The 23,534-nt window shown below is 46.3% G+C and overlaps 1 protein-coding gene across 3 annotated transcripts; it reads left to right on the forward strand.

The window, feature by feature from the left end:
• Window positions 1-200: 200 nt before the first annotated feature.
• LOC309537206 (trophoblast glycoprotein-like) lies at window positions 201-11,726 on the forward strand. Of its 3 annotated transcripts, none has more exons than XM_082231870.1 (3): window positions 201-2,517; window positions 5,856-6,166; window positions 9,003-11,726. In XM_082231870.1, exons 2-3 carry the CDS (start codon window positions 5,889-5,891, stop codon window positions 9,838-9,840), a joined length of 1,116 nt encoding a protein of 371 aa, XP_082087996.1. In that variant the 5' UTR covers window positions 201-2,517; window positions 5,856-5,888; the 3' UTR covers window positions 9,841-11,726. The 3 variants fall into 3 exon arrangements, with proteins under 3 accessions (XP_082087996.1, XP_082087997.1, XP_082087998.1); XM_082231871.1 differs by having other exon boundaries at window positions 5,860-6,166; XM_082231872.1 differs by lacking the exon at window positions 201-2,517 and adding an exon at window positions 3,034-5,662.
• The last annotated feature ends 11,808 nt before the right edge of the window (window positions 11,727-23,534 follow it).

The following is a 23,534-nucleotide window of genomic DNA, read 5'->3' on the forward strand; positions in this document are numbered from 1 at the left end:
TTAGGAAGAACTTCCTGACAGTAAGAGCTGTTCGACAGTGGAATTTGCTGCCAAGGAGTGTGGTGGAGTCTCCTTTTTTGGAGGTCTTTAAGCAGAGGCTTGACAACCATATGTCAGGAGTGCTCTGATGGTGTTTCCTGCTTGGCAGGGGGTTGGACTCGATGGCCCTTGTGGTCTCTTCCAACTCTATGATTCTATGACATAGGAGGGTTCCCATATTTCAAACAGTGAAATTCCGGACACAAAAGCTGTTGCGCTTTTCTTGGCAAAGTTGTTGTGCTTTTGCGGGGGCGGGTGTTGAGTTGTTTTAAAGGAAATTTGCCAAAATCCACAGTTCCGACATGGGTTGCCATACATCTGGATTTCCCCGGACATTTAAGCGATTCCCACCCAGACACTCTTTCTAACGGCCGACTCCTGGCAATGTCCTGCAAATGCTTCCAGGCTACAATCCCATCAACCAGTTGGGGTTGATGGGAGTTGTGGTCCCAACATCTGGAGGAAACCACATTGTTTAGTGCCCTGCCCCTCTGCAGCAACAAGATTCTTGCACTGAGCAGAAGGCTGGACTTAAGTCTGGCCCTACTGGTTGGTAGAGCAAGGTGTCTGCTCTGGTATCCTCTAGATGTGCAGCAATGTGCAAATGAAACAAAACAAATAAACAACACCCAACTTGGGTGACTTGTCCCAAATCCTAAAGCTCACCAGCCAGCATCATTTCACTGTGGGGAAGTTTTCAATCAGATGAATGTTTTAAATTCTGTTTATATGTATTCACAAGCTTTACTCCTGTCTTGTTGGATTGATGACCCCCCATGTTCTGTGTTTTATATGTATGTATTTTATGTTTACATTGCAACGGCCATTCAATGCACACACAATGGGTAGATGGGAGAGAGACCAGCCCTTAGTGGTAGAAAACCTGTTGTGTAGTTGGTAAGAATGTCTTTTGGGACATGGTATACTGACACCGACTCTCTGGAAAGAGAACTTCGCCAAGGATGAATCTTTGCATCTCTGCCAAGTTCTACAGCTTGCCTTGCCTGCTTCATTAGCCCTTCTCTCTCCTTCTGCTGTTGTTTATCCAGCAAAATCTGCCTTGTGCTGTCACAAACCCTGAGGCTCATGTTGTACACTGGGCAGGAAGATATTTGCCCCTAAACTCCCCAAGCTGCTTGCTTCTTCCCCCACCTCCCCAGAAGAATCCTGGCCACCAGCTGCCTTGATTCCAGCAGAGATGCCCCTTTGTGCGGTGACTGAATAATCTGATTAGGAAGTGCTCCCCCCCCCCCATATTGCTGTTTAAAAACCAAATAAATGCTTTGCAATTGGGAAAGTGCTATCCATCTTGCTGCCTCCCACCCCATCCCGGCTGGCTTCTGCAGGGGCAGCAGGTCACAAAGCCAAGATGAGCAATACTGCCTCGAGCCCTACTGTGCGTGGCCGGCGCCTCTGTTCATAAGGAGAGATCAAAGGGAGCCATCCAGTGACAGCTTGGATGGACATAGCTCTTTGAGGGTTCTCATAAACCTATCCATCACTAAGGAGAGTGGCAGCTGCAACTGAGATGGCAGAGTGATGTGGGATTTGTCGTGGGCCCATCCTAAACCAGGATGAATCCAGGTCATTCATTCAAGACACCCACCCAAATAATCCTGGGAACTGTAGTTCTGTTGCCTACAAAGCTACAATTCCCAGCACCCGCAAAGGTTTCAGGGCACACGTTCTGCTTTATTTCCAACTGGTGCAACTCCTTAAAGCTGCCTGCTGGAATCAGCTAAGTTTGTATACCACAACCGTTCCATTTGAGAGGGCTGTGTGTGGCTCCACTTTTGCTGAGCTACAGCCCAAGGGTGCCTTTCCAGAGGGCAATAATGCGGCAACAGACACAGCATTGCAGGACAACTAATAAAGCAGAATGCTGTGTGGATGCCCCAGTATAAACCCACCACAAATGCACTATGATTGTGCCAATAATATGTTGCAGAACTCCTCCAACCCAATCCCCAGTCTAGAAGGGTTGCTTTTTAAAATATTTACATTTTTACATTTATTTCCCTCCTTTCCTTCAAGGAGCTCAAGGTGGTGTACATGGTTCTCCTAGTTTTATCCCAAACACCCGCAAGATCCCGCCCTGCTTTTGCCTTCTTGGGGAAGCTCATCCCCTCCTTCTGACTGAGCTGATATTCCCCACTGACCCTGGGGCGAAGGAGGCACTGGAAGAGGTGGGTGAGCTTGCCGCCTTTTGGGGGCTCCTATACCTTTAAGGCAGAGGATGGGAGCTAGGAAAGGGAGGGCGGTCCCCCTCCCCCAGCAAGCCCCGCCTCCGATTTTGCCTTTGAATTTATTTCATCCCATTGTGTAGCCTGGAGATCCCAGCCTGGGAAGCAGAGAGATCTTTGGCTTTGGGAAGGTAGAGGGAAACAGCACGGATCCTGCTCCCCAACAAGTTTGCATCATCTTTCTTTTCTTTGCAAGAAGAAGAAAAGCATCAGAGCCAGGTTGGAGGGAGAGAAGGTGTGTCTACTTTGGAGGAGATGGTGGTTAATTTTTAGCATTTGTTGATGGGAGGACCCTGGGGTGGCAGTGTCTGCGTATAGTAGGCATCCCACCCACCTCCATTGCCGTTTGGCCAGGATTCTGGGGGGTGGGGGGCAAATGCAACAGGGCAGAGGTGTGTCTGTGTGAGAGAGGGTTGGGAGGGATTGTTTTTAGCATTTGATTTTAGTATTTTTAATATATGCTCTTATTGTTCTGTGTCAACCGCTTGGAAGTTTTGATGATTAAATGGTATATACATCTAATTGAATGAATGAATAAAAACAAAAGGTCATTATGTTATGATGTGTGGGTCAAGATCTAGTCTTGCAGTAGAACTGGCATGTTAGAGTCCTGAGGGTGTAGCATGAACTGTGGAATGATTCCTTTTTCTATCATCTATTTTTCTATCATCTATCTATCCATCCATCCATCATCTAATTTATATATTTATTTACTTACACTTGGTTGCTACCTTTCTTCCATGCAGAGCCTCTGCTTTCCAATTGGTCTCTCATCCAGGCACTGACCAGACCCCCGACTTGCTTAGCTTCATCAGAGTAGGGACTGAACCATTAAAATGGTTCATTAAAAGTTAACACAGCAGGAAGAAAGATTTTTAACTCCCCCCTTTTCCCTGTTGAGCTAATTTTTTACTTGCAGGGAAATTTTATTGGTCTGCTTGTTTGTTTTCAAAGCCCGCCCTGCAGAGCATTCCAGAGTGGTTGCCCCCACCTCTTGTCCAAAGTGGTACATGCCATTCTGCCACCTTAGAACCTGAGCATCTTGTTCCCCTTTTGCTCTGTGATATGTTTAGACCAGGTTGGATATTGGCTAAAGAAGGTGGGGATGTGGTATTTGGGTGATGGGCATGCATGTGCACAAAGGAAGGCCTTAGAAACTAGGAATCCATGAGCAGTGCTTTGATGCGTAGCCGTGACCTGGAGTTTTGAGCCTTCAAAAATGTTTCATGTGGTCCTCATAAGCTTCTTCCACCAGCCTGCCACATTGACAGTCAGGGTGATTATTGCAGAATGATAAAAACGTAACCCCGCTTTTTTAACCTATTGAGTTTGCTTCTGGGCAGACCAAGAGTCTCAGGATGGTGCCCCCAGCAGGGATAACATAGCACTGTGAATCAGAAAGCCTCCAGTTCAAACTGCACCTCTACAGTAAACACAGTAAGTGGTTTACATGCAGAATGTCCAGGTCCAATCCCTGGCATCTCTAGGTAGGGCTTGTAGAATCTCCCCATCTGAAACCCCGGAGAGCTGCTGCCTGTCAGTGTGGGCAGTACTGAGCTAGATGGACAGTGATCTGACCTAGTCAGTATAAGACAGCTTTCTCTGTTCCTATGTATGTTCCCCTATGTCCTCTAATGGTTGTTGGCATCCGCCTGTCTCGAGAGGCAATAGAGTGCCTTCAGGAGGTGAAATCAAATCACTGCATTAGCAAGTGACCTCCCTGGGTTGCAAGCCTGGGCAGTGTGGGTGTGGAGGGCCTGGGCCTCCCAGACGGCTCTTGGCCTTGCTGCTCTAGTCCAAACAGAAGCCGTGTGCCATGGATAATGGCCTGCTCCATGTTCCCTAGGCTTGGCAGAAGATCAGGAAGAAGACCTTCCTCCATCGTGTGACTCTTCAAAGGAGCAGAACAGAGTGTCAGCGAGGGGGTGGGTCAGACATAGCTCAGTGCAGAAGGTTGCAGGTTCAATCCCTGGCATCTTCAGACAGGACTAGGAGAGACTTGCTGAAACCCTGGAGAGCTGCTGCATGTCAGTGTAGACCGTACTGAGCTAAATGGATCAAAGGTCTGACTCTCTATGAGGCAGCTTCTCATGTTTCTACCCTCCCCACCTCACCAACGCTCATAAATGGCCTAAGAAAAAGGCATAGGAATATGCCTTATGCCAGGCCAGACTGTTTGGCCAACTGGCCCAGAACTGCTTGCTCTATCTGGCAGCATTTCTCCAGGGCCCTGGGCAGGGGTCTTTCCTGCCACCTGTGATCCTTTTAACCTAAACCTTCTGCATGTAAAGCATATCCTGTTCTACTGATCAGTGGTCCCTATTAGATCTCTTAGCCTCAATTCCCACATTTGTCAGTATTATTATTAATTTCTTACCTGCCTTTCACCACGAGGTTGCAGAGTGAGTTGCAGCAACTGAAGAATACAGTATTAAACTCAGTTAAAACTATTTGCATATATGGAAATAATAATGCTGACTTACCGTACAGGGTTATTGTAAGGATACATGAAGACTCTTGAACACGCAGTGCTGAGCCCCAGGAGATAGTTTAATATGGCAACCTTTCTAGTGCTAAGTAGTTCTTGGTTGGGTTGGAACGTCAGTTGGGAACATCATCTCTGCCACCTTGATCTTTGTGGAAGGAAGGAAGACTGTAATTAACAAAACAGAGTCAATGTTTGGATTTCTGCCTTAACCAGCTGCTCCGATAGAAATGAAATGGTGACACTTAAAGAGAGTTTTGAGGATGGAATGGCTCAGGTGGGCTTCATTCGCTGAAGCCGGTACTGTTAATGTGTCCAGGGTTAATGTGTCCAGTTTGTACACCCAGAAGTTTGGCATAGTTTGGCATTTATGTAGCCATTACTGGAGAACCTGTGGTTCAGAACTGACATGCTGAGTGACTGGTTTGAACTGTTTTGGCAACTTTAGTGTTTTAACAACCCAAATCCTAAAAAAGAACCTAGAGCAAGCTTACATGAAGTGCTGCATAATGCTTGTATAACTATATAGTAATCCATGTTAAGAGATTGTGAACACTGTCCTTGGGATGGTAATTGATTTGTAATCCTTGCATTCCAAATCTACTGTATATAGTCCTCACTCCAAAGAGCTCATGGTGGCATACATTGACCTTCCTTTTCTCTCTCTTTATGGCTACCCTGTGAGGTAGGAACATAGGAGGTTGCCTTAATGCCAGCTCAGGCTATTGGCCTATGGAGCTCAGTATTGTCTCTGCTGGCTGGCAGCTGCTCTTCGGGGTTTCAGAGAGAATGCTCCCAGCCCTACCTGAAGATCCCAGGGGTTGAACCTGGGACCTTCTGCATAGAAAACACAACACTCTACCACTGAACTACATACAGCCCTTTAAATGGGAAGGTGAGCTTTGCAAGAGTGAGGACCTGAATTCTGGTTTGCCTGCTCTCTGACCACTACACTACACTATACCACACTGGCACGCTCATCTGTTTCTTCCCATTTTGATCTTGTGGAGGAACTAACTAGGCAGATTTTATTCTCTCTAAGCAAACTGTGCAGTGTTCTAATAATTACCTCTTTCCTTCATCACCAGCCAGGATCATTCGCAATTGGAGTTGTGTTGGAAATGACCCCTCGGGATTCTCCCAGTGCCATCCTGGGCGCTTGGGAGCTCCTCTTCCTCCTTGTTGCCCCTCTCTCCGGCCAGCTGTGCCCAGTCCCTTGCGAGTGCTCAGAACCGGCCCGCACCGTGAAGTGTGTCCAGAAAGAGCTGACTTCCATCCCAGCTGGCATTCCTGGATATACCCGCAACCTCTTCATAACCGGCAACCAGATCGCCCACATCGGCAGCCAGGATTTCAAGGGGCTGCCAAATTTGGTCACGCTCTCTCTGGCCAGCAATAGGTAAAGCTCGCTAGAAGCTGGGGAGCAGTGCTCAAAAGAAAGTGGAACCAGAGGAGGACACACACACACACACACACACACACACAGGAACGTAAGAAGCTACCATATACCAAATCAGAACATAGGCCCATCTTGTCTGCACTGACTGGCAGCTCTCCAGGGTTTCAGATAGGGTTCTCTCCCAGCTCTATCAGGAGATACCGGGCATAGAGAACTAGGAACTTCTGCATGCAAAGCAGATGCTCAACTGCTGAACTTCCCCTACCCACTTTTTTTAGAAGGCAATGGCGTTCATACTGTGTTTGAAATTAAGGAACTCAACAAAGGAAATGAAATAGGCCTAGGGAGGAGCGTGGCCTAGGGATAGTTTGGAAGGCCACACAGAGAGTTGCCTAGTGTGGGTGGCATTTAGTGCTCAAGCCTGAGCTCTTCCACCATGTTTATGGTAATTTGAAGCAGTCATGGCTTCCCTCAGAGAATCCTGGGGGAAGTAGTTTGTTGAGGATGTGGAGCAGCGGTTCTCAACCTGTGGGTCCCCAGATGTTGTTGGGACTACAACTCCCATCATCCCTGAGCTCTGGCCTTGCTAGCTAGGGGTGATGGGAGTTGTAGTTCAACGACATCTGGGGACCCACAGGTTGAGAAAGGCTAAGTGGAGAGTTGTTACAATGCCCCATCTCCCCTCACGGGAGCTGCAATTCCCAGAGTGGCTTATGAAATCAATCCCTCTTCCCAAGGAACTCTGGGAAATTTAGCTCTGTGAGCTGTAAATGTTTATAATGCAGGTGGGACCACTGAGAGCTTTTAATACAAATATATAAATATGTAGATGTCGTCTCAGAAAAGGTATTCTCCCTTCTGTCACAACAGCTTCTTCCACCATAGCACCTTGTGTACACACACACCCCACCTAAAAATAAAGTATAGCTTTTGATTTACAACTATTGCTTCTGTTCTTATTCAAATGTTATGCCCATATATCCCCTGACCAGGGGTGTGCCCCATTGAAGTCACTGGGGCTTACTTCTGAGTAGACTTATATAAGATTGCACTGCTGATTTTGAATAGACAAGTATCGTGAGAAGTTTCTCTTCTTCTTTCTTAATACTAGAACCCGGGGTCATCCAGTGAAGCTGAATGTCAGGAGATTCAGGACAGGAAAAATAGAGTATCTGTTGCAGTCTTCTGTAGCATTCACCCGGAGTCAGTGTTCCCTGGTCTGTGCTTACATGTCCTGCCACCTTTGCTGTGGAGATAACAGGCATTACCATGGCAACAGGCTTGTCGGAGACTGCAATTAAAGCTCTAGACTGATGCTCTGGTGCCCTGCCTCCTTTTCATTGGTGGCAGGGGGTATAAGGGGCAACCAAACTCACTGACTTCTGAGGTCTTTGTATCAGAGGCACGAGGCCTCTGCAACCATCCAGGAGGCTGGCTGGGATAGCTGCAGTGCCTGCCAAAGCTTAGGTCTGAGTGCAAAGGGGCCATGGAAATGAGCCTTTTAAAAAGGATAACGGGCTCTTCCATAGGACTCTCCTGTGGAACTGGGAACCAACAGCTCTCAGGAACATTATTATTATTTTTCAATTTATATCCCATTCCTCCCAAAGAAGCCCAGGCAGCAAACACATTACTAATAAAAACATTTTCAAAAGCACTCTAAAAACAGTTTAAAAGCATTCTCTCAGCCAGTGATTTCAAGGTTGCCAGAAACTGGACCTTCCAGTTTTTAACCTGCTGAAAGGCAATTAACGTAGGAGACAGATGCACTGCACCAGGGAGGGCATTCTGTATTGGGGGAAAGGCCCTGTCATGTGTCAGGCAGCTCAGTGGCAGCGCCACCACCAATAAGGCCTCACCTCCTGATTGTAGGATCTGCGATGACTGACATTGGGGAAGGTGCTCTTTTAGGCACATTGGTCCCCACAACCAGATATATCCTTCTGAAATTAAATAATAATATTTTTTTTATTTAATTCCACCTCTAAAAAGAGCAATCAAACTTCATTATTGAATAAACAGCAAGGTTATTTATTTGCCACTTAATGCCAAAATAGGGTTATAACTGGCATAGAAGTATAAAAACCAAACACAAGCAATGAAGTAGAAACATCCATCATCGAAGTAAAACAATTAAAGCACACAGTAAAGTGATCCTGTTAAAACATCTATCATTAAAATATGCTCTAAAACAATCCCATTAAAACAAGGACTTGGGCCAAGAAATAAAGGGAAGGCCCATCTGCTCAATCTACGTTCCTGTTGATCCACTTTTCTACATGCAATGAGTTTTTAATGTGACAGATCACTAATATATGATACCGTCTTCACTTTGCTGTATAAGGTGATGCAGCCCGCAATTCTCACTTCGCTTTGAAATGAGGCACAGCGAAATATCTCAACCAAAACTTTTCCAAAGTGAATTGTTTTAAATTATTTTTGGCAGTTGAATCACATCCAGCTCCCCAGCTCTGGAAAGCTAGGAATACCCACCCAAGATCTCATCAGAAGTCAGATGGTTCTGTGAGATCTTGCGAGAACATCCCAGAACTGGTGCACCAAATAATAATAATTAATAATAATAATAATAATAATTCATTAGTTATATGCCACCCATCTGACTGGGTTGCCCCAGCCACTCTAGACAGCTTCCACTAAATTAAGCACATTGACTACAGGAATACATTAAAAACTTCCCTATACAGGGCTACCTTGCTTGCCCCCCCCCCAAGGAGCTTAGAAGCTCGTTTTACACCGATCCTCAGAGTGTTATCATTGAGACGTTATTACAGAATGATATAGGTTTGGTCTTTCCTCTCTCTCTCTCTCCCCCCAGGATTAACACCATAGAGTCACAGGCCTTCTCTACTCTCCAAAGCCTGCGCTACTTGGACCTGAGTCATAATCTTTTGGCTGCCATCCACCCCAATGCTTTCAACGCTAGGAACAACTCCATCCGGGAGCTGAACCTCAGCCACTCGCTATGCAACTCCTCCGCCATCCGCCCTGTGGCAAATGCCCTGGCCCAGGGGGGCTTCCAGAACCTCTCCAGGCTGGAACTCCCCAGCAATGAAATTGTCTACTTGCCAGGTGGCATGTTCTCCACACTCTCCAAGCTCGAGCATTTAGACTTGAGGAATAATTCCTTGGTGGACATCAAGAACTCCACCTTTGTTGGCCTTGATCTTAAGTACCTTGATTTGACCTCGAATTCCTTCAAGACCCTGAGGAGAGAAGCGTTGTCTGCCCTCAGGAGGCAATCGCACCTCCGCCTCTTCCTGAAGGACAACCCCTTTGTATGCAACTGCGACATAGAAGACCTGGTGAACTGGCTGAACCAGAGCCGGCTGGTGGTGGATGTGGAGAAGTTAGCTTGTGCCTTCCCACAGGAACTGAAAAATGCCTCCCTGGTGGAATTGGCTGGGGCAGATCTGGAGTGCCACACCAGCCAGCATGGCGAAAATGTTCTTCAGACATCCTACGCGGCTTTAGGTGCAGTCCTAGGAGTCATTGGTGTCATCTTCCTCTTTGTGCTTTACTTGAACCGTAAGGGTATCAAGACATGGATGAACAGCATGAGGGATACTTGCCAAAGTCTGATAGAGGAGTATCAGTATCGCTATGAAATAGACTCCGATCGCCACATCACGCAGGTTTCGGCACTGGATGTATAATGCTGTTGATAGCTTGGGGGGGGGGGCTTTCCAATGTTCCTTTGCTGTGTCTATCAGGCACCCTGAACTGATGGCACCCATAGTTTTTGGAAGTGGGCTTTTAGAAATGCCTTCTCTGCCGTTGAAAACCCAAGCCAATTAAGACAGAGGGACCTGTGGATCAAAACTCTGGGTGCGGCCTCAAAGAGCCTCCTTTTATATTTATCCTTAACATTCTGCAGGTGGTTTGGATAATTTGAAACGCAAAAGGAAGAGCATATCGCAGTTCTAGGAGCCAGCTCTGCAGAGAACGGAAAGATGTCACCATTCTGATGGGATGTGCTGTCACCAAAACGTTTAGCCTCCTGGAGGACCAGGAGTCTGGAATCTTATCCTGTTGAGTCTTAAATATTCTGGGGAGTCTATTTTTGTCCTGTTTCAACAGGATCAGTTATCTGTCTTGCTCATTGAGTAACAGGTCCATGAGATGGTGTGGTGCTTATGTCAGACATGGCCAAATAACTTTGGTCTTCATAAAGGACCTCTCTCAGCAACTGCACCGCTTCCGAGGACACATGGGGGAATGCTATGGTGGTATGCTTGGTCAAAGGCCCCAAACCTCCAGCATGCTAAGAATAAGCATGCTTGAGGGAAGACTAGCTTAGAATCATATAGTTGGAAAGGACCTTGAAGGTCATCTGGTTCAATCCCTACTCAGTGCTGGATGCAACTACAGCATCCCTGGCAGATAGTCATCCAGCTCTGCTTAAATAAATACCTTCGGTAAAGGACAGCCCACCACAGTCTGTTCCACTATGAAAAAGCTCTGTTGGGTATTTTCCTCTGACATCAAGCTGAAATTTGCTTCCCTGCCTTCTCTGCCCATTGTTTCTCACCTCTCTGCCATACAATTTTTCCATGTGCAAAGAACTTGTGACAGCATTAAATCTTGCCATTGTCTTACCCTTCACCTTCATTCTCCAATAGTACAGTTATAGGAGAGCTGCTATACATTCTTTTTCTGAGCATAGAGATCAGCCTGTGGCAAAATCCACAGCATTATTCCACTGGACAACAGAGGAATCTTATTTGTCTCTTCCTTCTTAACTAGAAACTGATGGGTCTGTTCTTCTCCTTGCTGGTATCAGCAGTGTGCTCATCAGAAATCAAGTAGGGGCTCTTCACTGGGTTTTGGAATAGTGTTGGCAAACTCCACAATAATGCTGCTAAATTCAAGAGTACATTCTCTGTCCCACCCTTGGGTCTTCTGAACAAAAACAGTGCCTGGTGCAAAGAGCTGACTTTGATCATGATGGAAAGCATTTGCTTTGAGCTGTCATTCCTTTTGTTTTCAAATCCAGCTCAGCCAAAGAATCAGCTGTGTGGCCTCAGAGACACTGTCCTCTCTTAGCTTGGTCAGCAACGTGGTGATGTGAACAATAGCCATGGCAATGATAATGGTCCACCTACCTTACAGGGTCATTGTAAGAACTACTAAGAAGTGTATATATGCCAAGTGTTTTATTTCCTGCAGTGGCCCTTGTAGATAGGGATGGGGAACTTGTAACCTGTAGGGATGTAGCAACCTTTTTCCAACTCCCATCAGCTCCAGCCTGGATGGCCAATGACCAGAGATGATGGGAGGTGAAGTCCAACATCTTAAGAGCCGCAGCTTCCTCCTCCCAATCATAGAACCATTTTGAAGGGCAGTGGGAAACTTTTGAAAAGTACTTGCAAGTTTGAGCTTAAGTAACAGAAATCTCACTGAATTTAACAGGGAGGAAACAGAGAGAGGGTTGCAGCCAAAGTTATGCAACATTGATCTCCTTTCCCCAGGAGTTCTAAGGAGGAATAAATAAATTTTCTCCTGCTGGTCTTAAGCATATAGCTGTTTGCCCCCCCCCCCCAATGATGTATTGCATTTAAGGGCAATAATTTCAAAATTAGAACACTCTAGGATATTTTCAACATGTCCACAAACGATTGTAGGAGGACACAACTCAAAAAATAAAATGCAAGTTTGTCCTTACAGGGAAATATTACTTTGTTCTGGTTTTCAGTACTTAACACAGTGCCTGCCGTTGTGACAGACAGACACCAACGATGGTGCAATTTTATTACTCTTCTTTTTTATTACTCTTCTTCTGATACCAGGAGGGGAGACAAAATATTGACAATCACAAAGCATAAAGCATTTCAACTAATGCAACAAATATTTAACAAACAAACAAAAAACCAAGGCAAGACTTGTTTCAGTGATTAAAGCAAGAGAAGAAGAGGAGTTTGGATTTGATATCCCACTTTATCACTACCCTAAGGAGTCTCAAAGCAGCTAACATTCTCCTTTCCCTTCCTCCCCCACAACAAACACTCTGTGAGGTGAGTGGGGCTGAGAGACTTCAAGAAGTGTGACAAGCCCAAGGTCACCCAGCAGCTGCATGTGGAGGAGTGGAGACGTGAACCCAGTTCACCAGATTACGAGTCCACCGCTCTTAACCACTACACCACACTGGTTCTGTGTGATTATGGACCACAAAGAGAGAACAGCACCAAAACCCGCAGCCCCTGCAATAACTCCACCCACTTAACATTTTTGTATAGCAATACGTTTGGCAGTGCAGTGACGTTACACCCATTTTCTAAACCACTTCGCTGGGTGCTGCTAGCGCAGGTAGAGAAATCCACAACACAGCAGTATCACATCATGTGTTCTCTCTCATGTTAACGGTGGGAGGGGGGATGTAGGGTCTGCATCAGCATCTCCTTTGGCAATGGCCTTTGACTTAGTGCAAGCTTGAGTTCAAATGGCTTGTTTAGATTTTCTCATGTCACGCAACCACTTTTGTTCAGGAAAGGATTTTGTTCACAAAGCTTTGTTTTGCCAAAACTTCCGTCTTTCAGCCGCTTCAGTTTGGTCCTCCTCAGACATGTCCGCCAGTGGCATTGCTTTCACGTTAGAAAGGGAATCAGGGATTATTTCTTCACCTTCCTGCGTCTCTCTGTAGCATTTCTTATTGTCCATGTTTTGGAACTCCTCCAACTCCCAAGGCCTTTGCCTTGGCATTCTCACATGCTTGAGGAAAGTAGCTAGCTCTGCCACACGGGTTCCAAAACTCTGGTCTCACAAGTCCCCTTTTTCACACAACGCAGCATTCTCAGGGTGTCCTCTGTGGTTAGCACTGCGGCATGCAAGTTATTCGTGGTAGAAATCTGGTCGGTGAGTGTGGCTGGTTCATGAAAGTGAGTAGCAAATACTTTAAAAGCTATTTTGCTGGCAATAAATTCTGAGTTTGCCCATGCCAATCCAAACCCATCATACGTAAGATGTTCCTTTCCCAAGCTCATTGATGATTAGCATAAAGTGTTTGGTTGCAATCCTGGCAGATGTAGGTGGATTTCCCTTCCATGTTTGATGAAGGTGTGTCCCCCCCCGTGCCGCCCTGCAGTTCCCCTGCCGTACTATAGCCCCCCGTTGCCGCTCACTGCCCTTGCTGTTCTTTGCTACTGCATGCTACCATCTTATCCCCAGAACTCACAAAAACAGACTTCCAAAGGGACCAAGAAGTGAATGTAGTAAAAAAAAAAAAAGACAACAGAATTAGTGTACATAGCTTATGATGAAACTTCAGCAGACAATGTCATTTGGGTAAGTTCATAAGGATATTGTCCAGCCTGCCTTAAAAAAACAACACCCCGAACCCTGCAGAAACCTGACCAGCCTTTAGACCTACATAGCAATAGTAAGGAACCTCCCTTCTCAGAAGAAAAACAAATAGGGTGAAATAGAGCATGGAAAAAGTTTTCAAATCCAACATAAGAAGAAAATTGAGGATCAGCTTCTCCCCCCCCCCACTTCTAGATGACCAAAGAGGGGACCTCAGCTCCTGCTACCAATGCAAAATCATTGCTGTGCTGAATCTTAAATTGTGGGTCGGTGTTATTTTTTGTCAAAATGCAAACAAGGCCATTTTGCTTTTGAAATAAGGCACTGGACTTCAGTCCCATACCTCGAGACGAGTGAAAAAGCCCCAGAAGGAAACAGTTTTATGGAAAAAGCAGCTGCCTTTCCCCCTCACTTATTTCCCTTCTCATGGGAGGATCAATTTTAAAGGCCTAGTTGCCCCCAAAAGCCCACTTAGACCTAGGAGACTTGCTCCTCACAGGAAGCAACGTTTGTTCTCTACTTAAAACGCTAAGTTGGATTCTGTGCCCAGTGGGGTTTAGACAATGCTATGTGTCTTGTGTGTGACCATCAGAGGCATCAGGGCCTTGCATTTCATTCTGTTATGTTTTGGAGGAAACAGCCCCCAACATGGCGTCAAGCCTTCATCATTGTTGCTGCCACCACACTCCTTTTTCAGTAGTGAGATGTGTTGAGGGGATGCATAGAAATGCGGAGGGGGCATTGCTGAGAGGAGGAGGCCCTGAATGTACATGCCCTGAATGCAGAAGCCCCCTAGGTTTATGGTTAGGTGGACCAACTATCAGAATGCACAAGGCAGCTTCAGAAATTCTTCATGTGGTGAAAGAATCATATGCTCACTTGTACATTTTTTTCCTCTGGGCAAACAGTGAATAATGTTCCCATCCCACCATGAACTTGAATTTGCCCCTTTAGAAACATTTATAACTTATTTCTCTTTTTCAAGAAAAAAGCAATGTATAAAAAAGTATTAAATTAAAACCAACATTGTAAAATCCCTACATTGTTCTTTGGTACAAACAATGGAAATAAATTAAATAATAGAATTTAGAGGCCTCAATTTTGTGTGGAAAGCTTTGAAAGGTTACAAGAAAGCTTTTTATAATGTGTTGATAGAAATGGTATGTCAGGGAACTGACATTGGAGCCAGAGGCGGAGGGAAGGCTCTCAAGTGATGCTGGAGAGGGACCCAGCAGGGAGAGAGGTAGCTCAGCGGGGGAAGGAAATCAGGGCAACACCAGGGATAAAGGGGGGCAGATGGGGGAATCGGCGAGAGGGCTCCAGGACTCTTCGCTGGACACCAGCGGGGAGAGCACGGGTCCTCTGCTACCCACACCCTCCCTGCGCAGAAGACTTCCACGCAGGGAGAGTAGGAGGAGACTTGGCGTCAAACAGCTTTTATGCTGGAAAAGGTTTAAGAAACGCCCACTGACGGATTCTGCTAGCGAATGAGGCAGCCACGAAGTGAAGGGCTGTCCAGACATAAAAGGTTTAACAAGGCAACATAGCCAGGAGTGGTGGCAACTTAGGCACGAGCAACCCCTATATTCACTACATGATAGGAGGCAGATCATGGCCTCCCTGCTACTTAACAGGTGGAAAGAAATTTTATCCCCTCTATGGCCCAGTTCAGATGTCACAGTCCTGTCCTCCAGTCCATGGTTTGGAAGATCAGCAATACCGCAGCATCAGCTTCGCTCTCTTCAAATCACTCACACTCATTTCTTTCTGTGCTTTGGCCTCAGTTTGTTCAGATTCCTGAATCATGCAGTCTGTGATCAGCAGCAGCCTCCAAATCATAGTTTACAGATTTGGACATTACAGCAAACCAGTTAGAACAGGCTTCCTTAACCTCAGCCCTGCAGATACCGAAGAAAGGGGAAGGGACTTTTCTGAAGGCGATTCTGCAGACTGAGGGGAGTGGTGAGAGGAGCAATGCACAGCTCCCTCAGCCTTTAGAGCGAAAGGGGTGACGCGCCCACCGCAAATGGGAGCTTGTGGGGCATGCCCTATAGTGCCCTACTATACTATCCATCGCTTGGCGTTTTCTTCTTCCCCCACTAGCATGCCTTGGGAAGCAGCGCCAAGATGCTGAGGGGAGATCCAAGAGGTCATTCTGCTACGAGGTGTGGATAAGGTGCCTCAGGGAGGAGCAGCAGTTCGCCAGTTGCCATTTCCCCCATCTTGTTCCTGCCATCTCAGGCCTGTCGACCTGCCCTGCAGGGAGAGGAGGAGGGGCACAAACTGGCGCGAACCGTGCCTATTCCTTGTGCGCATGCTCTGCCCCTGCGACAGATAGGTGGGTTGGCAAGAGACATGTGTCTTAGGGTGCGACGCTGCTCTGCGCAGCACAGCACCAAGCCAGATGGAAGGTTAGTTGCAAACCTGGCTGTTACAGAAAAGGAGCAATGCGACCGCGAGCTGCAGCTGGCTGGAAAGCAAAACATGATGGGAATGTTGGGACTGTACCGTGGGAACAAAGGGACATTCTATTCACAGTGCTGAGCACCGGATTTAGCTCAGAGTGTAATTTGAGCTATACAGGAAGTATAGGAGGTGGAGTTTGGCTCTCTGCTGTTGGAGTTTGAAGAGAGCAGATGCGTTTCTCTGTAATGCTGCAAAGACAGAAACAAAGGCACGTAAATACATTTCTGTCTAACTCTTTCCCTTCCCTGGGGGGAGCAGGGAGCAGGGAAGGGTGGTGTGTCCTTCTCACGCTGAGGAGGATCGCCGATCGCGACCTAGCCTGTATCTTGCCGGGAAACGCAGACGGGGAGGTCAACAAGGAGATCAAGCCGGGTGCCTGGAGAGTGGCCAGTTTCTCCTCAGAGGCAAGATTTCCTGACACTGGCTACCAAACTTCTCCACGTCCTTGCAAAATGCCGGTTTCCAGGCACAAAATGCACCTAACGCTGGCTCGTTTTGAATGCTGTTTGTTAAGAAAAATCCAGAGTGGAGAGAGACTAATGTTAAGGATGGTCCCAACAGTCCCCAAGAGGGCCTATGTGTCAGAGAAATGCCAAAACATTAGAAATCCCTTCAGACAGCCCTGCTTCAATTTGTTGTTCAAGTAATAATAATAATAATAGTAATAGTAATAATAAATTATTATTTTTACCCCACCCATCTGTATGGGCTTCCCCAGCCACTCTGGGCGGCTTCCAACAAAATATTAAAACACAGTAAGGCATCAAGCATTAAAAGCTTTCCTAAGCAGGGCTGCCTTCAGATGTCTTCTAAAAGTCTGGTAGTTGTTGTTCTCTTTGACATCTGGTGGGAGGACGTTCCTCCTCTTCCCTGACAGGTAGAGATGCCGCAGGAGGCATTTCGCATTTCTATGCCACTTTTCGTTCACTTAAGTGGCTTACATACAATAAACAGTGGAAGGAAGAAAGGAGGCTGTGGCGTTTGCCCTCCTAGGTGTGTGACATCATACTGGGTTCATAAGGAAAGGGTTAACCACCGTATTTTTCGCTCTATAAGACGCACCAGACCATAAGACGCACCCAGTTTTTGGAGGAGGAAAACAAGAAAAAAAATATTCTGAATCCCAAAAGCCAGAACAGCAAGAGGGATCGCTACGCAGTGAAAGCAGCGATCCCTCTTGCTGTTCTGGCTTCTGGGATAGCTGTGCAGCTTGCATTCGCTCCATAAGACGCACACACATTTCCCCTTACTTTTTAGGAGGGAAAAAGTGAGCCTTATAGAGCAAAAAATACGGTAATTGTAAAATGACTAACCAATGGGAACCCAAGGGGAGGAGTTAGAGTTAGGGTGGTTGAGAAGTCAGTCTGGAGTTAGAAAGACAGAGAAGACAAGTCTGTGGGTTGGGCTAGTCTGATGTGAGAGAGTGAGAGAATCTGTTAAGAGGAGTCAGTCAAACCGTTGATATAATCAGTCAGAAGGTATTAGGAAGGTATAGGCCGGTAAAGAAACTAAAGTTAAGAAACTGACAGGAATATTATCTGAGAAACCATAAACTTTTTAATGCTTATAAACTTGTTTATTTGGTTCAATTTTTTTAAAAAAAGATATTTATTAAGATTTTCAAGAAATTACAAAATAGAAAAAACAAAAGAAAAATACAAAAAAGAAAAATACAAAATAAAAATAGTTAAAAAACAATTCAATCATCACATATTTTTCATTTACTTATTTCCCGGACTTCCTTACGCCTTCCTTCTCTGTATTCCAGTTCAAATTATTATTTCAGCAAATCCCTCCCCTCTTTCAAATCCTTTCCATAATTCCTAATATTCTGTCATCACATTACCTTAATCATCAACCCTGGCAATCAATGGGGTGACAGATGTCGCAGCCAGATCGCCCTCACATCCATTGACTCTATTGTTAAACCTAATAGAGCCATTTTCAGTCCCCTCAAACTATAGAACCATGGTACAAAGCCACCCTGTATACAAAACAAAGAAATGGACAAGCCTCAGCTCCTCTCTTGCCCTGGACATACAAAAATCAATTGATATGTCTGCAGCTCTCTCTGATCCAATCCTGCCTGCTGATCAATACCAGAAATTACTTGATGCTTTCTCAGCAACTTACATAACCACCACCTCGCCTACTCACCAACGCCTTTTCTCTGAATCACCTTGGTTTGACAAGGAATGTAAAGCCCTAAGAAGGCGAATTAGGAAAATGGTCAGAATCATCAAATTTTCCAACGACCCCCAAACCCGTGCAAAGCTCATAGAGACTAAAAGGACATACAGAAACATGATCCATTGCAAGAAGCAGCAGCACATCTTTAAAGCTTGGTCCACTCTTCATTCGGCTGTAGAGAGGCATGACTCCCGCTCCTTCTGGCGCTTAGTTAGACCTTCGGCACCATTCAACCCAGCTACCCAGATTTCCCCTGATGAATGGATTGCCTATTATTTAACCAGTTTCGCTTCTCCAAATCATCTTACAGATCTCCTTCAGTCCCCGTCGGACCTCGGTTTCTGTTCTCTTAGTTCCACTTCCTCAATAAACTTTACCTCAACTCGCATTTTCAACATCATAATGTCAATGCGAAGAAATAAGGCCCCCGGCCCAGACATGGTCCAGTTGGACCTTTTCCTGACTGATCCTCTTTGGTGGAGCAAACACCTGACTCCTGTATTCACCGCTATCTCCTCTGCCCTAGACATCCCCGACTCCTGGAGAGAAGCTATAATAGTTCCGATCTTCAAAGGCGGTCAGCCAAACATCCCAAGGAACTATCGCCCCATCAGTTTATTATCCATCCCGGGGAAAATATTTGCCGCTGTTTTACTGGAGGAACTTCTCTCATGGGTCCAGGAGAGGAACATTCTACCGCTAGAACAGATCGGTTTCCGAAAGTCAGCGTCAACCATGGACCACTGACAGGGGCGCCGACTTATAAAAAATATTGGGGGGGCCCATACCGGGGTCCTGCCGCTGGTTCGCTCGGGTAGCCGGGAGAACGCAGTTCGAGGTGGCGGTGTTGGGGAGAGACCCTCGCTCAGGGCGCCACGAGACTTGGTGGCCGGCGGCCTATCTGGGGGGTTTTGGAGCGTATTTCGGTGGAGCGATTGGGGAGGAGGGGGCTTGTTGCCGGATTCTTCAGCTGAGCCGGAGATCCGCTGCTGGGGGTCCCTGGGCCGAGTTGTGAGCACGGCCTGCTGAAGGGAGATCCAGCCGATTGCGCGACGGGGACGGCCGGGGCTCTCCGGCTAGGGCGCGCGGCTGGCTGGCTGGCGAGGGAGCAGGTGGGGAGGAGGCGGGGGTCCTCACTCTCTTAGGAAACGCACCCGCGCGCCCGATTGCCACGAAGTCCGAAGGGTGCGTGTGTGGAATTAAAAAGCAAAAACGAGATACGGGCAGGGCAGGCAAAGAGTTTTCTGCAAGAGGATGGAGGGCAGGTTGAAGAGAAAATCACTCAGGATGAGACAGTCAAATCAGCCATGATAAAATGGGCTCAGGATATTGGGTATAACATCATGTTTGAGGACTGGGAAAGGTTATGGACCACCGGAATGAAATTCACGGCATGTAATGCCTTGAAGGAAAATATTATGAAAATGATTTATAGGTGGTACATGACCCCAGTCAAGCTTGCAAAAATATATCACCTGTCTGATAATAAATGTTGGAAATGTAAGGAGGCTGAAGGGACATTCTTTCACCTCTGGTGGACTTTTCCAAAAGTGAAGGCCTTCTGGGAAATGATCTATAATGAGTTAAAAAAGGTATTTAAGTATACCTTTCCCAAGAAACCAGAGGCCTTCCTCTTGGGCATTGTTGGCCAGAAAGTGTTAAAGAAGGATAGAACTTTCTTTATGTATGCAACTACAGCAGCAAGAATATCGCAAAATATTGAAAGACACAAGATTTGCCCACACTGGAAGAGTGGCAGACGCAATTGATGGACTACATGGAACTGGCTGAAATGACTGGCAGAATCCGAGATTTGGGAGAAGAAACAACGGAAGAGGACTGGAAAAAATTTAAGGACTATTTACAAAAACAATATAAGTTGTATGAATGTTAAAAATTTACACGATTCGGAAACTATAGCTTCAGCAATTAGATTTGGGAAACAGGAAATTATATTTTAAGTAAGAAAAGGTCAAAATCTAAGGTAATACTATGTTTAATTTAAGATATAAGTAACTGATGAAAAGTATGTTAAATTTAGAGGTATAGTATTTGAAAAGTACAAAATAAGGTACGAAACAAGGTAATAATTTGCTGATATCTTTATTATAAAGAATGCAGGGTAAGGGAGATGCGAGGAAGTCCAGTTAGTTATATAAAAATGTGTTGAATGGTTGGTTTTCTTTTCTTCTTTTTCTTTTTTTCTTTTTCTTGTTCTTTTACTTTTTTCTTCAGTGTATGTTTCTAACTTTGTATTTGAAAACTTAATAAAATATTTATAAAAAAAGAAGAAGAGAAAATCCTTTCGCTTTTCTGGGGCGCAGGGAAGTCTCAGAGCCGGAGGTTGGGGAAGGGACCCCCTTTGCTCTGCCCTCTTCTCCCGTCTTAGATTCGCATGGGGGTCCCCGCCCGAGCTTGCTGTCCTCCGCGGCTGTGGAGCAGCCCTGCGCCGGTGCCCAGCCCCTCTGGGCGCCCGCTGCGCTGCCAATGACAAGCGGGCGACGTTGCGGGCGGGGAAGGCGTCGCTTTCTTTCCCGATCCTTCATCCTCCCAGTCTTCCAGCCCTTTTTTGGGTTGGAAGCTCGTCTCGTTCGCCCTTCTCCTTTCTTCACCCTGCGCGCAATTTTCCTCCCTCGTCTCCCTCCCCATTTCTCCTTCCTTCCTTCCTTCCTTCCTGACGGGCTCGGGTTCGGGCTTCGGCTCAGGCTCGGGCAGCCACAGCGTCAGCGGTGTTGGCGATCGGCGGCGCGGGGGGATGGTCCGGGGGAGCCGGCGCTGCTCAATGGGGTTGCCAAGGAGACAGGCCGGCCGCCCCCCTCCCCTGGCCCGGCGCCCCCCGCCGCGCCGGTGCCCGTTATCGAGCTGGTGCGCGCCGGGCGCCCTATAAAAGCCGCGGACGCGCCCACCGCCGCCCGAGATTATTGGGGGGGCTGAGCCCCCCCAAACGAATTTTTGAGGGGGCTCGGGCCCCCTCAAGCCCCATGGAGTCGGCGCCTATGACCACTGTCTAACTCTCTATCACCTTGCCAGTAAATACACTGCTCCAAGGCAAGGCCACCTATTTGCCGCTTTCATGGATCTGGAGGCCGCCTTTGATTCCATTCCTAGGCAGAGATTATGGTCCAAACTTGCCCACCTGGGAATTGATCCACACCTCCTCTCCCTAATTATTTCCCTTTATTCAAACACCACAGCTCGCATCCGAAGTGGTCCCAACGGCTCCCTCACTACTCCATTTCCAACGGCCAAGGGCGTCCGACAAGGTTGTCTCTTGGCCCCTTTACTATTTAATCTTTATCTTCATGATGCAATTTTCACTCTGAAGCTAGCATCTAAGTATCCTCCTCATTTAGCAGGCCACCCCGTTGCCTCCCTTTTCTATGCTGATGATGCCATCATCTTATCCAGAACAGCTGCGGACCTAGCAAATGCAGTTAATGCATTTATCGCCTATTGTAAGGCGGAAGCTCTCAATATTAATTATAAAAAATCGAAAGTCCTCCACTTCACTCGTTCCCGCAAACTCAAGTTGGAGCCGCTTAAGATCACAGGTGGCTATTTAGAAAAGGTAAAAGCCTTTAAATATCTAGGCCTAATATTCACTTATAATCTCTCCTGGTCCACCCATCTACAATCTGCCTTTCTCGCTGCAACCACGACCTCCAACGCCATTGTCCGATTTTACCACCAGAAGGGCGGCAAACACCTTCCAGCAGCAATTCAAATATTTAATGCCAAAGTTGTCCCTAAATTATTATATGGATGTGAAGTATGGACTACAGCAATATCAGGTAACTTGGATCGCCCACTTCATATGTTCCTGAGATCTCTTTCCGGCGTCCCGAGATGTGTCTCAGGTGCAGCCTTACGACTCGAGTTCGCCCAGCCCTCAATTGTTAAACGAGCATGGAGTCGAGCCATTTCCTACAGACTCCACCTATTAGCATCGGATGCCCGAATTAGAGGTGGTTTTTCCAATCTGATCCCAAGAGATATTCATAACTCCCCTTGGAAAACTACAATTAACCTCAAATTCCGCTCTCTTCTCAATCTGGATTGTAAAACTGTTCTTAGAATCATAGAATCATAGAGTTGGAAGAGACCACAAGGGCCATCGAGTCCAACCCCCTGCCAAGCAGGAAACACCATCAGAGCACTCCTGACATATGGTTGTCAAGCCTCTGCTTAAAGACCTCCAAAGAAGGAGACTCCACCACACTCCTTGGCAGCAAATTCCAGCCTCAGCAGTTTTTTTCTTAACTTAGAGTGTATCAGCCCGGCGGCCCTACCTCTAATTAAAAAGAAACTAAAGCAACTTGACTTCTCTAACACAGCTTCCTATGCAAGAGGACCGTGTTCAGGCCTAGCCCTAGCTATTCCACCCCCTGAAGGGATCCCTCTATACTGCTTCACAATTCCTTCGGAGGCTAAGCGAAGGGCCTTTACCTGTGCCCGTCTCAACTGTTTTCCTACAGCAGTTCTCTCGGGTCGTTATTCCAGAGTTCCCATCGCAAATAGAACATGCACCTGTAATGACACGTCCCTGGAGACTATGGAACATGTAATGCTCTTCTGTCCCAACTGGACAGATGAAAGATCTCGGTTTTTAACTCCCCTTGTGAACAAGTTCCATCTCCCAATCCAGCCTTGGATAGTGTCCCTCTTTTTGCAGGATTCTGATTGTTGGATTACGGAGATGACAACTAACTTCCTGCTTAGTGTGATGAAGAGGAAAGCGGCACTAACTTCTTCCTTAACACCACAGCTGCAGTCGACACGCCGCACAATCGAACAAAATTCCAAGTAGCCTTATTGTACAAGGACAATCGAGTTAGGACAAATCTGAGGAGCTGAAGGACCCTTTAACGGTCCTCCTCCAGCCTCAGCAGTTTTTTTTCCTTTTCTTTCTTTCTCTAAGCCCAGGACGATATCTACCTTTACCTCCCCACCCCCATTTTATGCTGCTATTTTAATGTATATCATGCTATGGCCACATGGCTAATGCAATATATAAATAAATATTTAAAATTTACCTTAATCTATTTTCATCTTATCTTATATATACAGAAAGAAAAAAAAACCTTGAAGTTTAAAACTTAAATCTTAATTTTTACCAACTTCTCCTACCATAACATTCTTACCTAATTCTTTAAACATTTTTATTAGAGCCAAATAATTTCATTTCAACATTTTCCTAACATTCATCAATTTTATAAAACAGTCCTAATTGAAAATAAAAAATAAGCAATCCAATCTTCATCCAGCGTCCCTTCCTCCTGGTCCCGGGTTTTGTCAGTCCTTTCTATCCTATTAATCTAGCACATTAACCTGGCAATCTTATACAGTGGTACCTCGCAAGACGAATGCCTCGCAAGACAAAAAACTCGCTAGACGA

Source organism: Podarcis vaucheri (genome assembly GCF_965113315.1).
Source record: "Podarcis vaucheri genome assembly, chromosome: 7".
NCBI lineage: Eukaryota > Metazoa > Chordata > Lepidosauria > Squamata > Lacertidae > Podarcis > Podarcis vaucheri.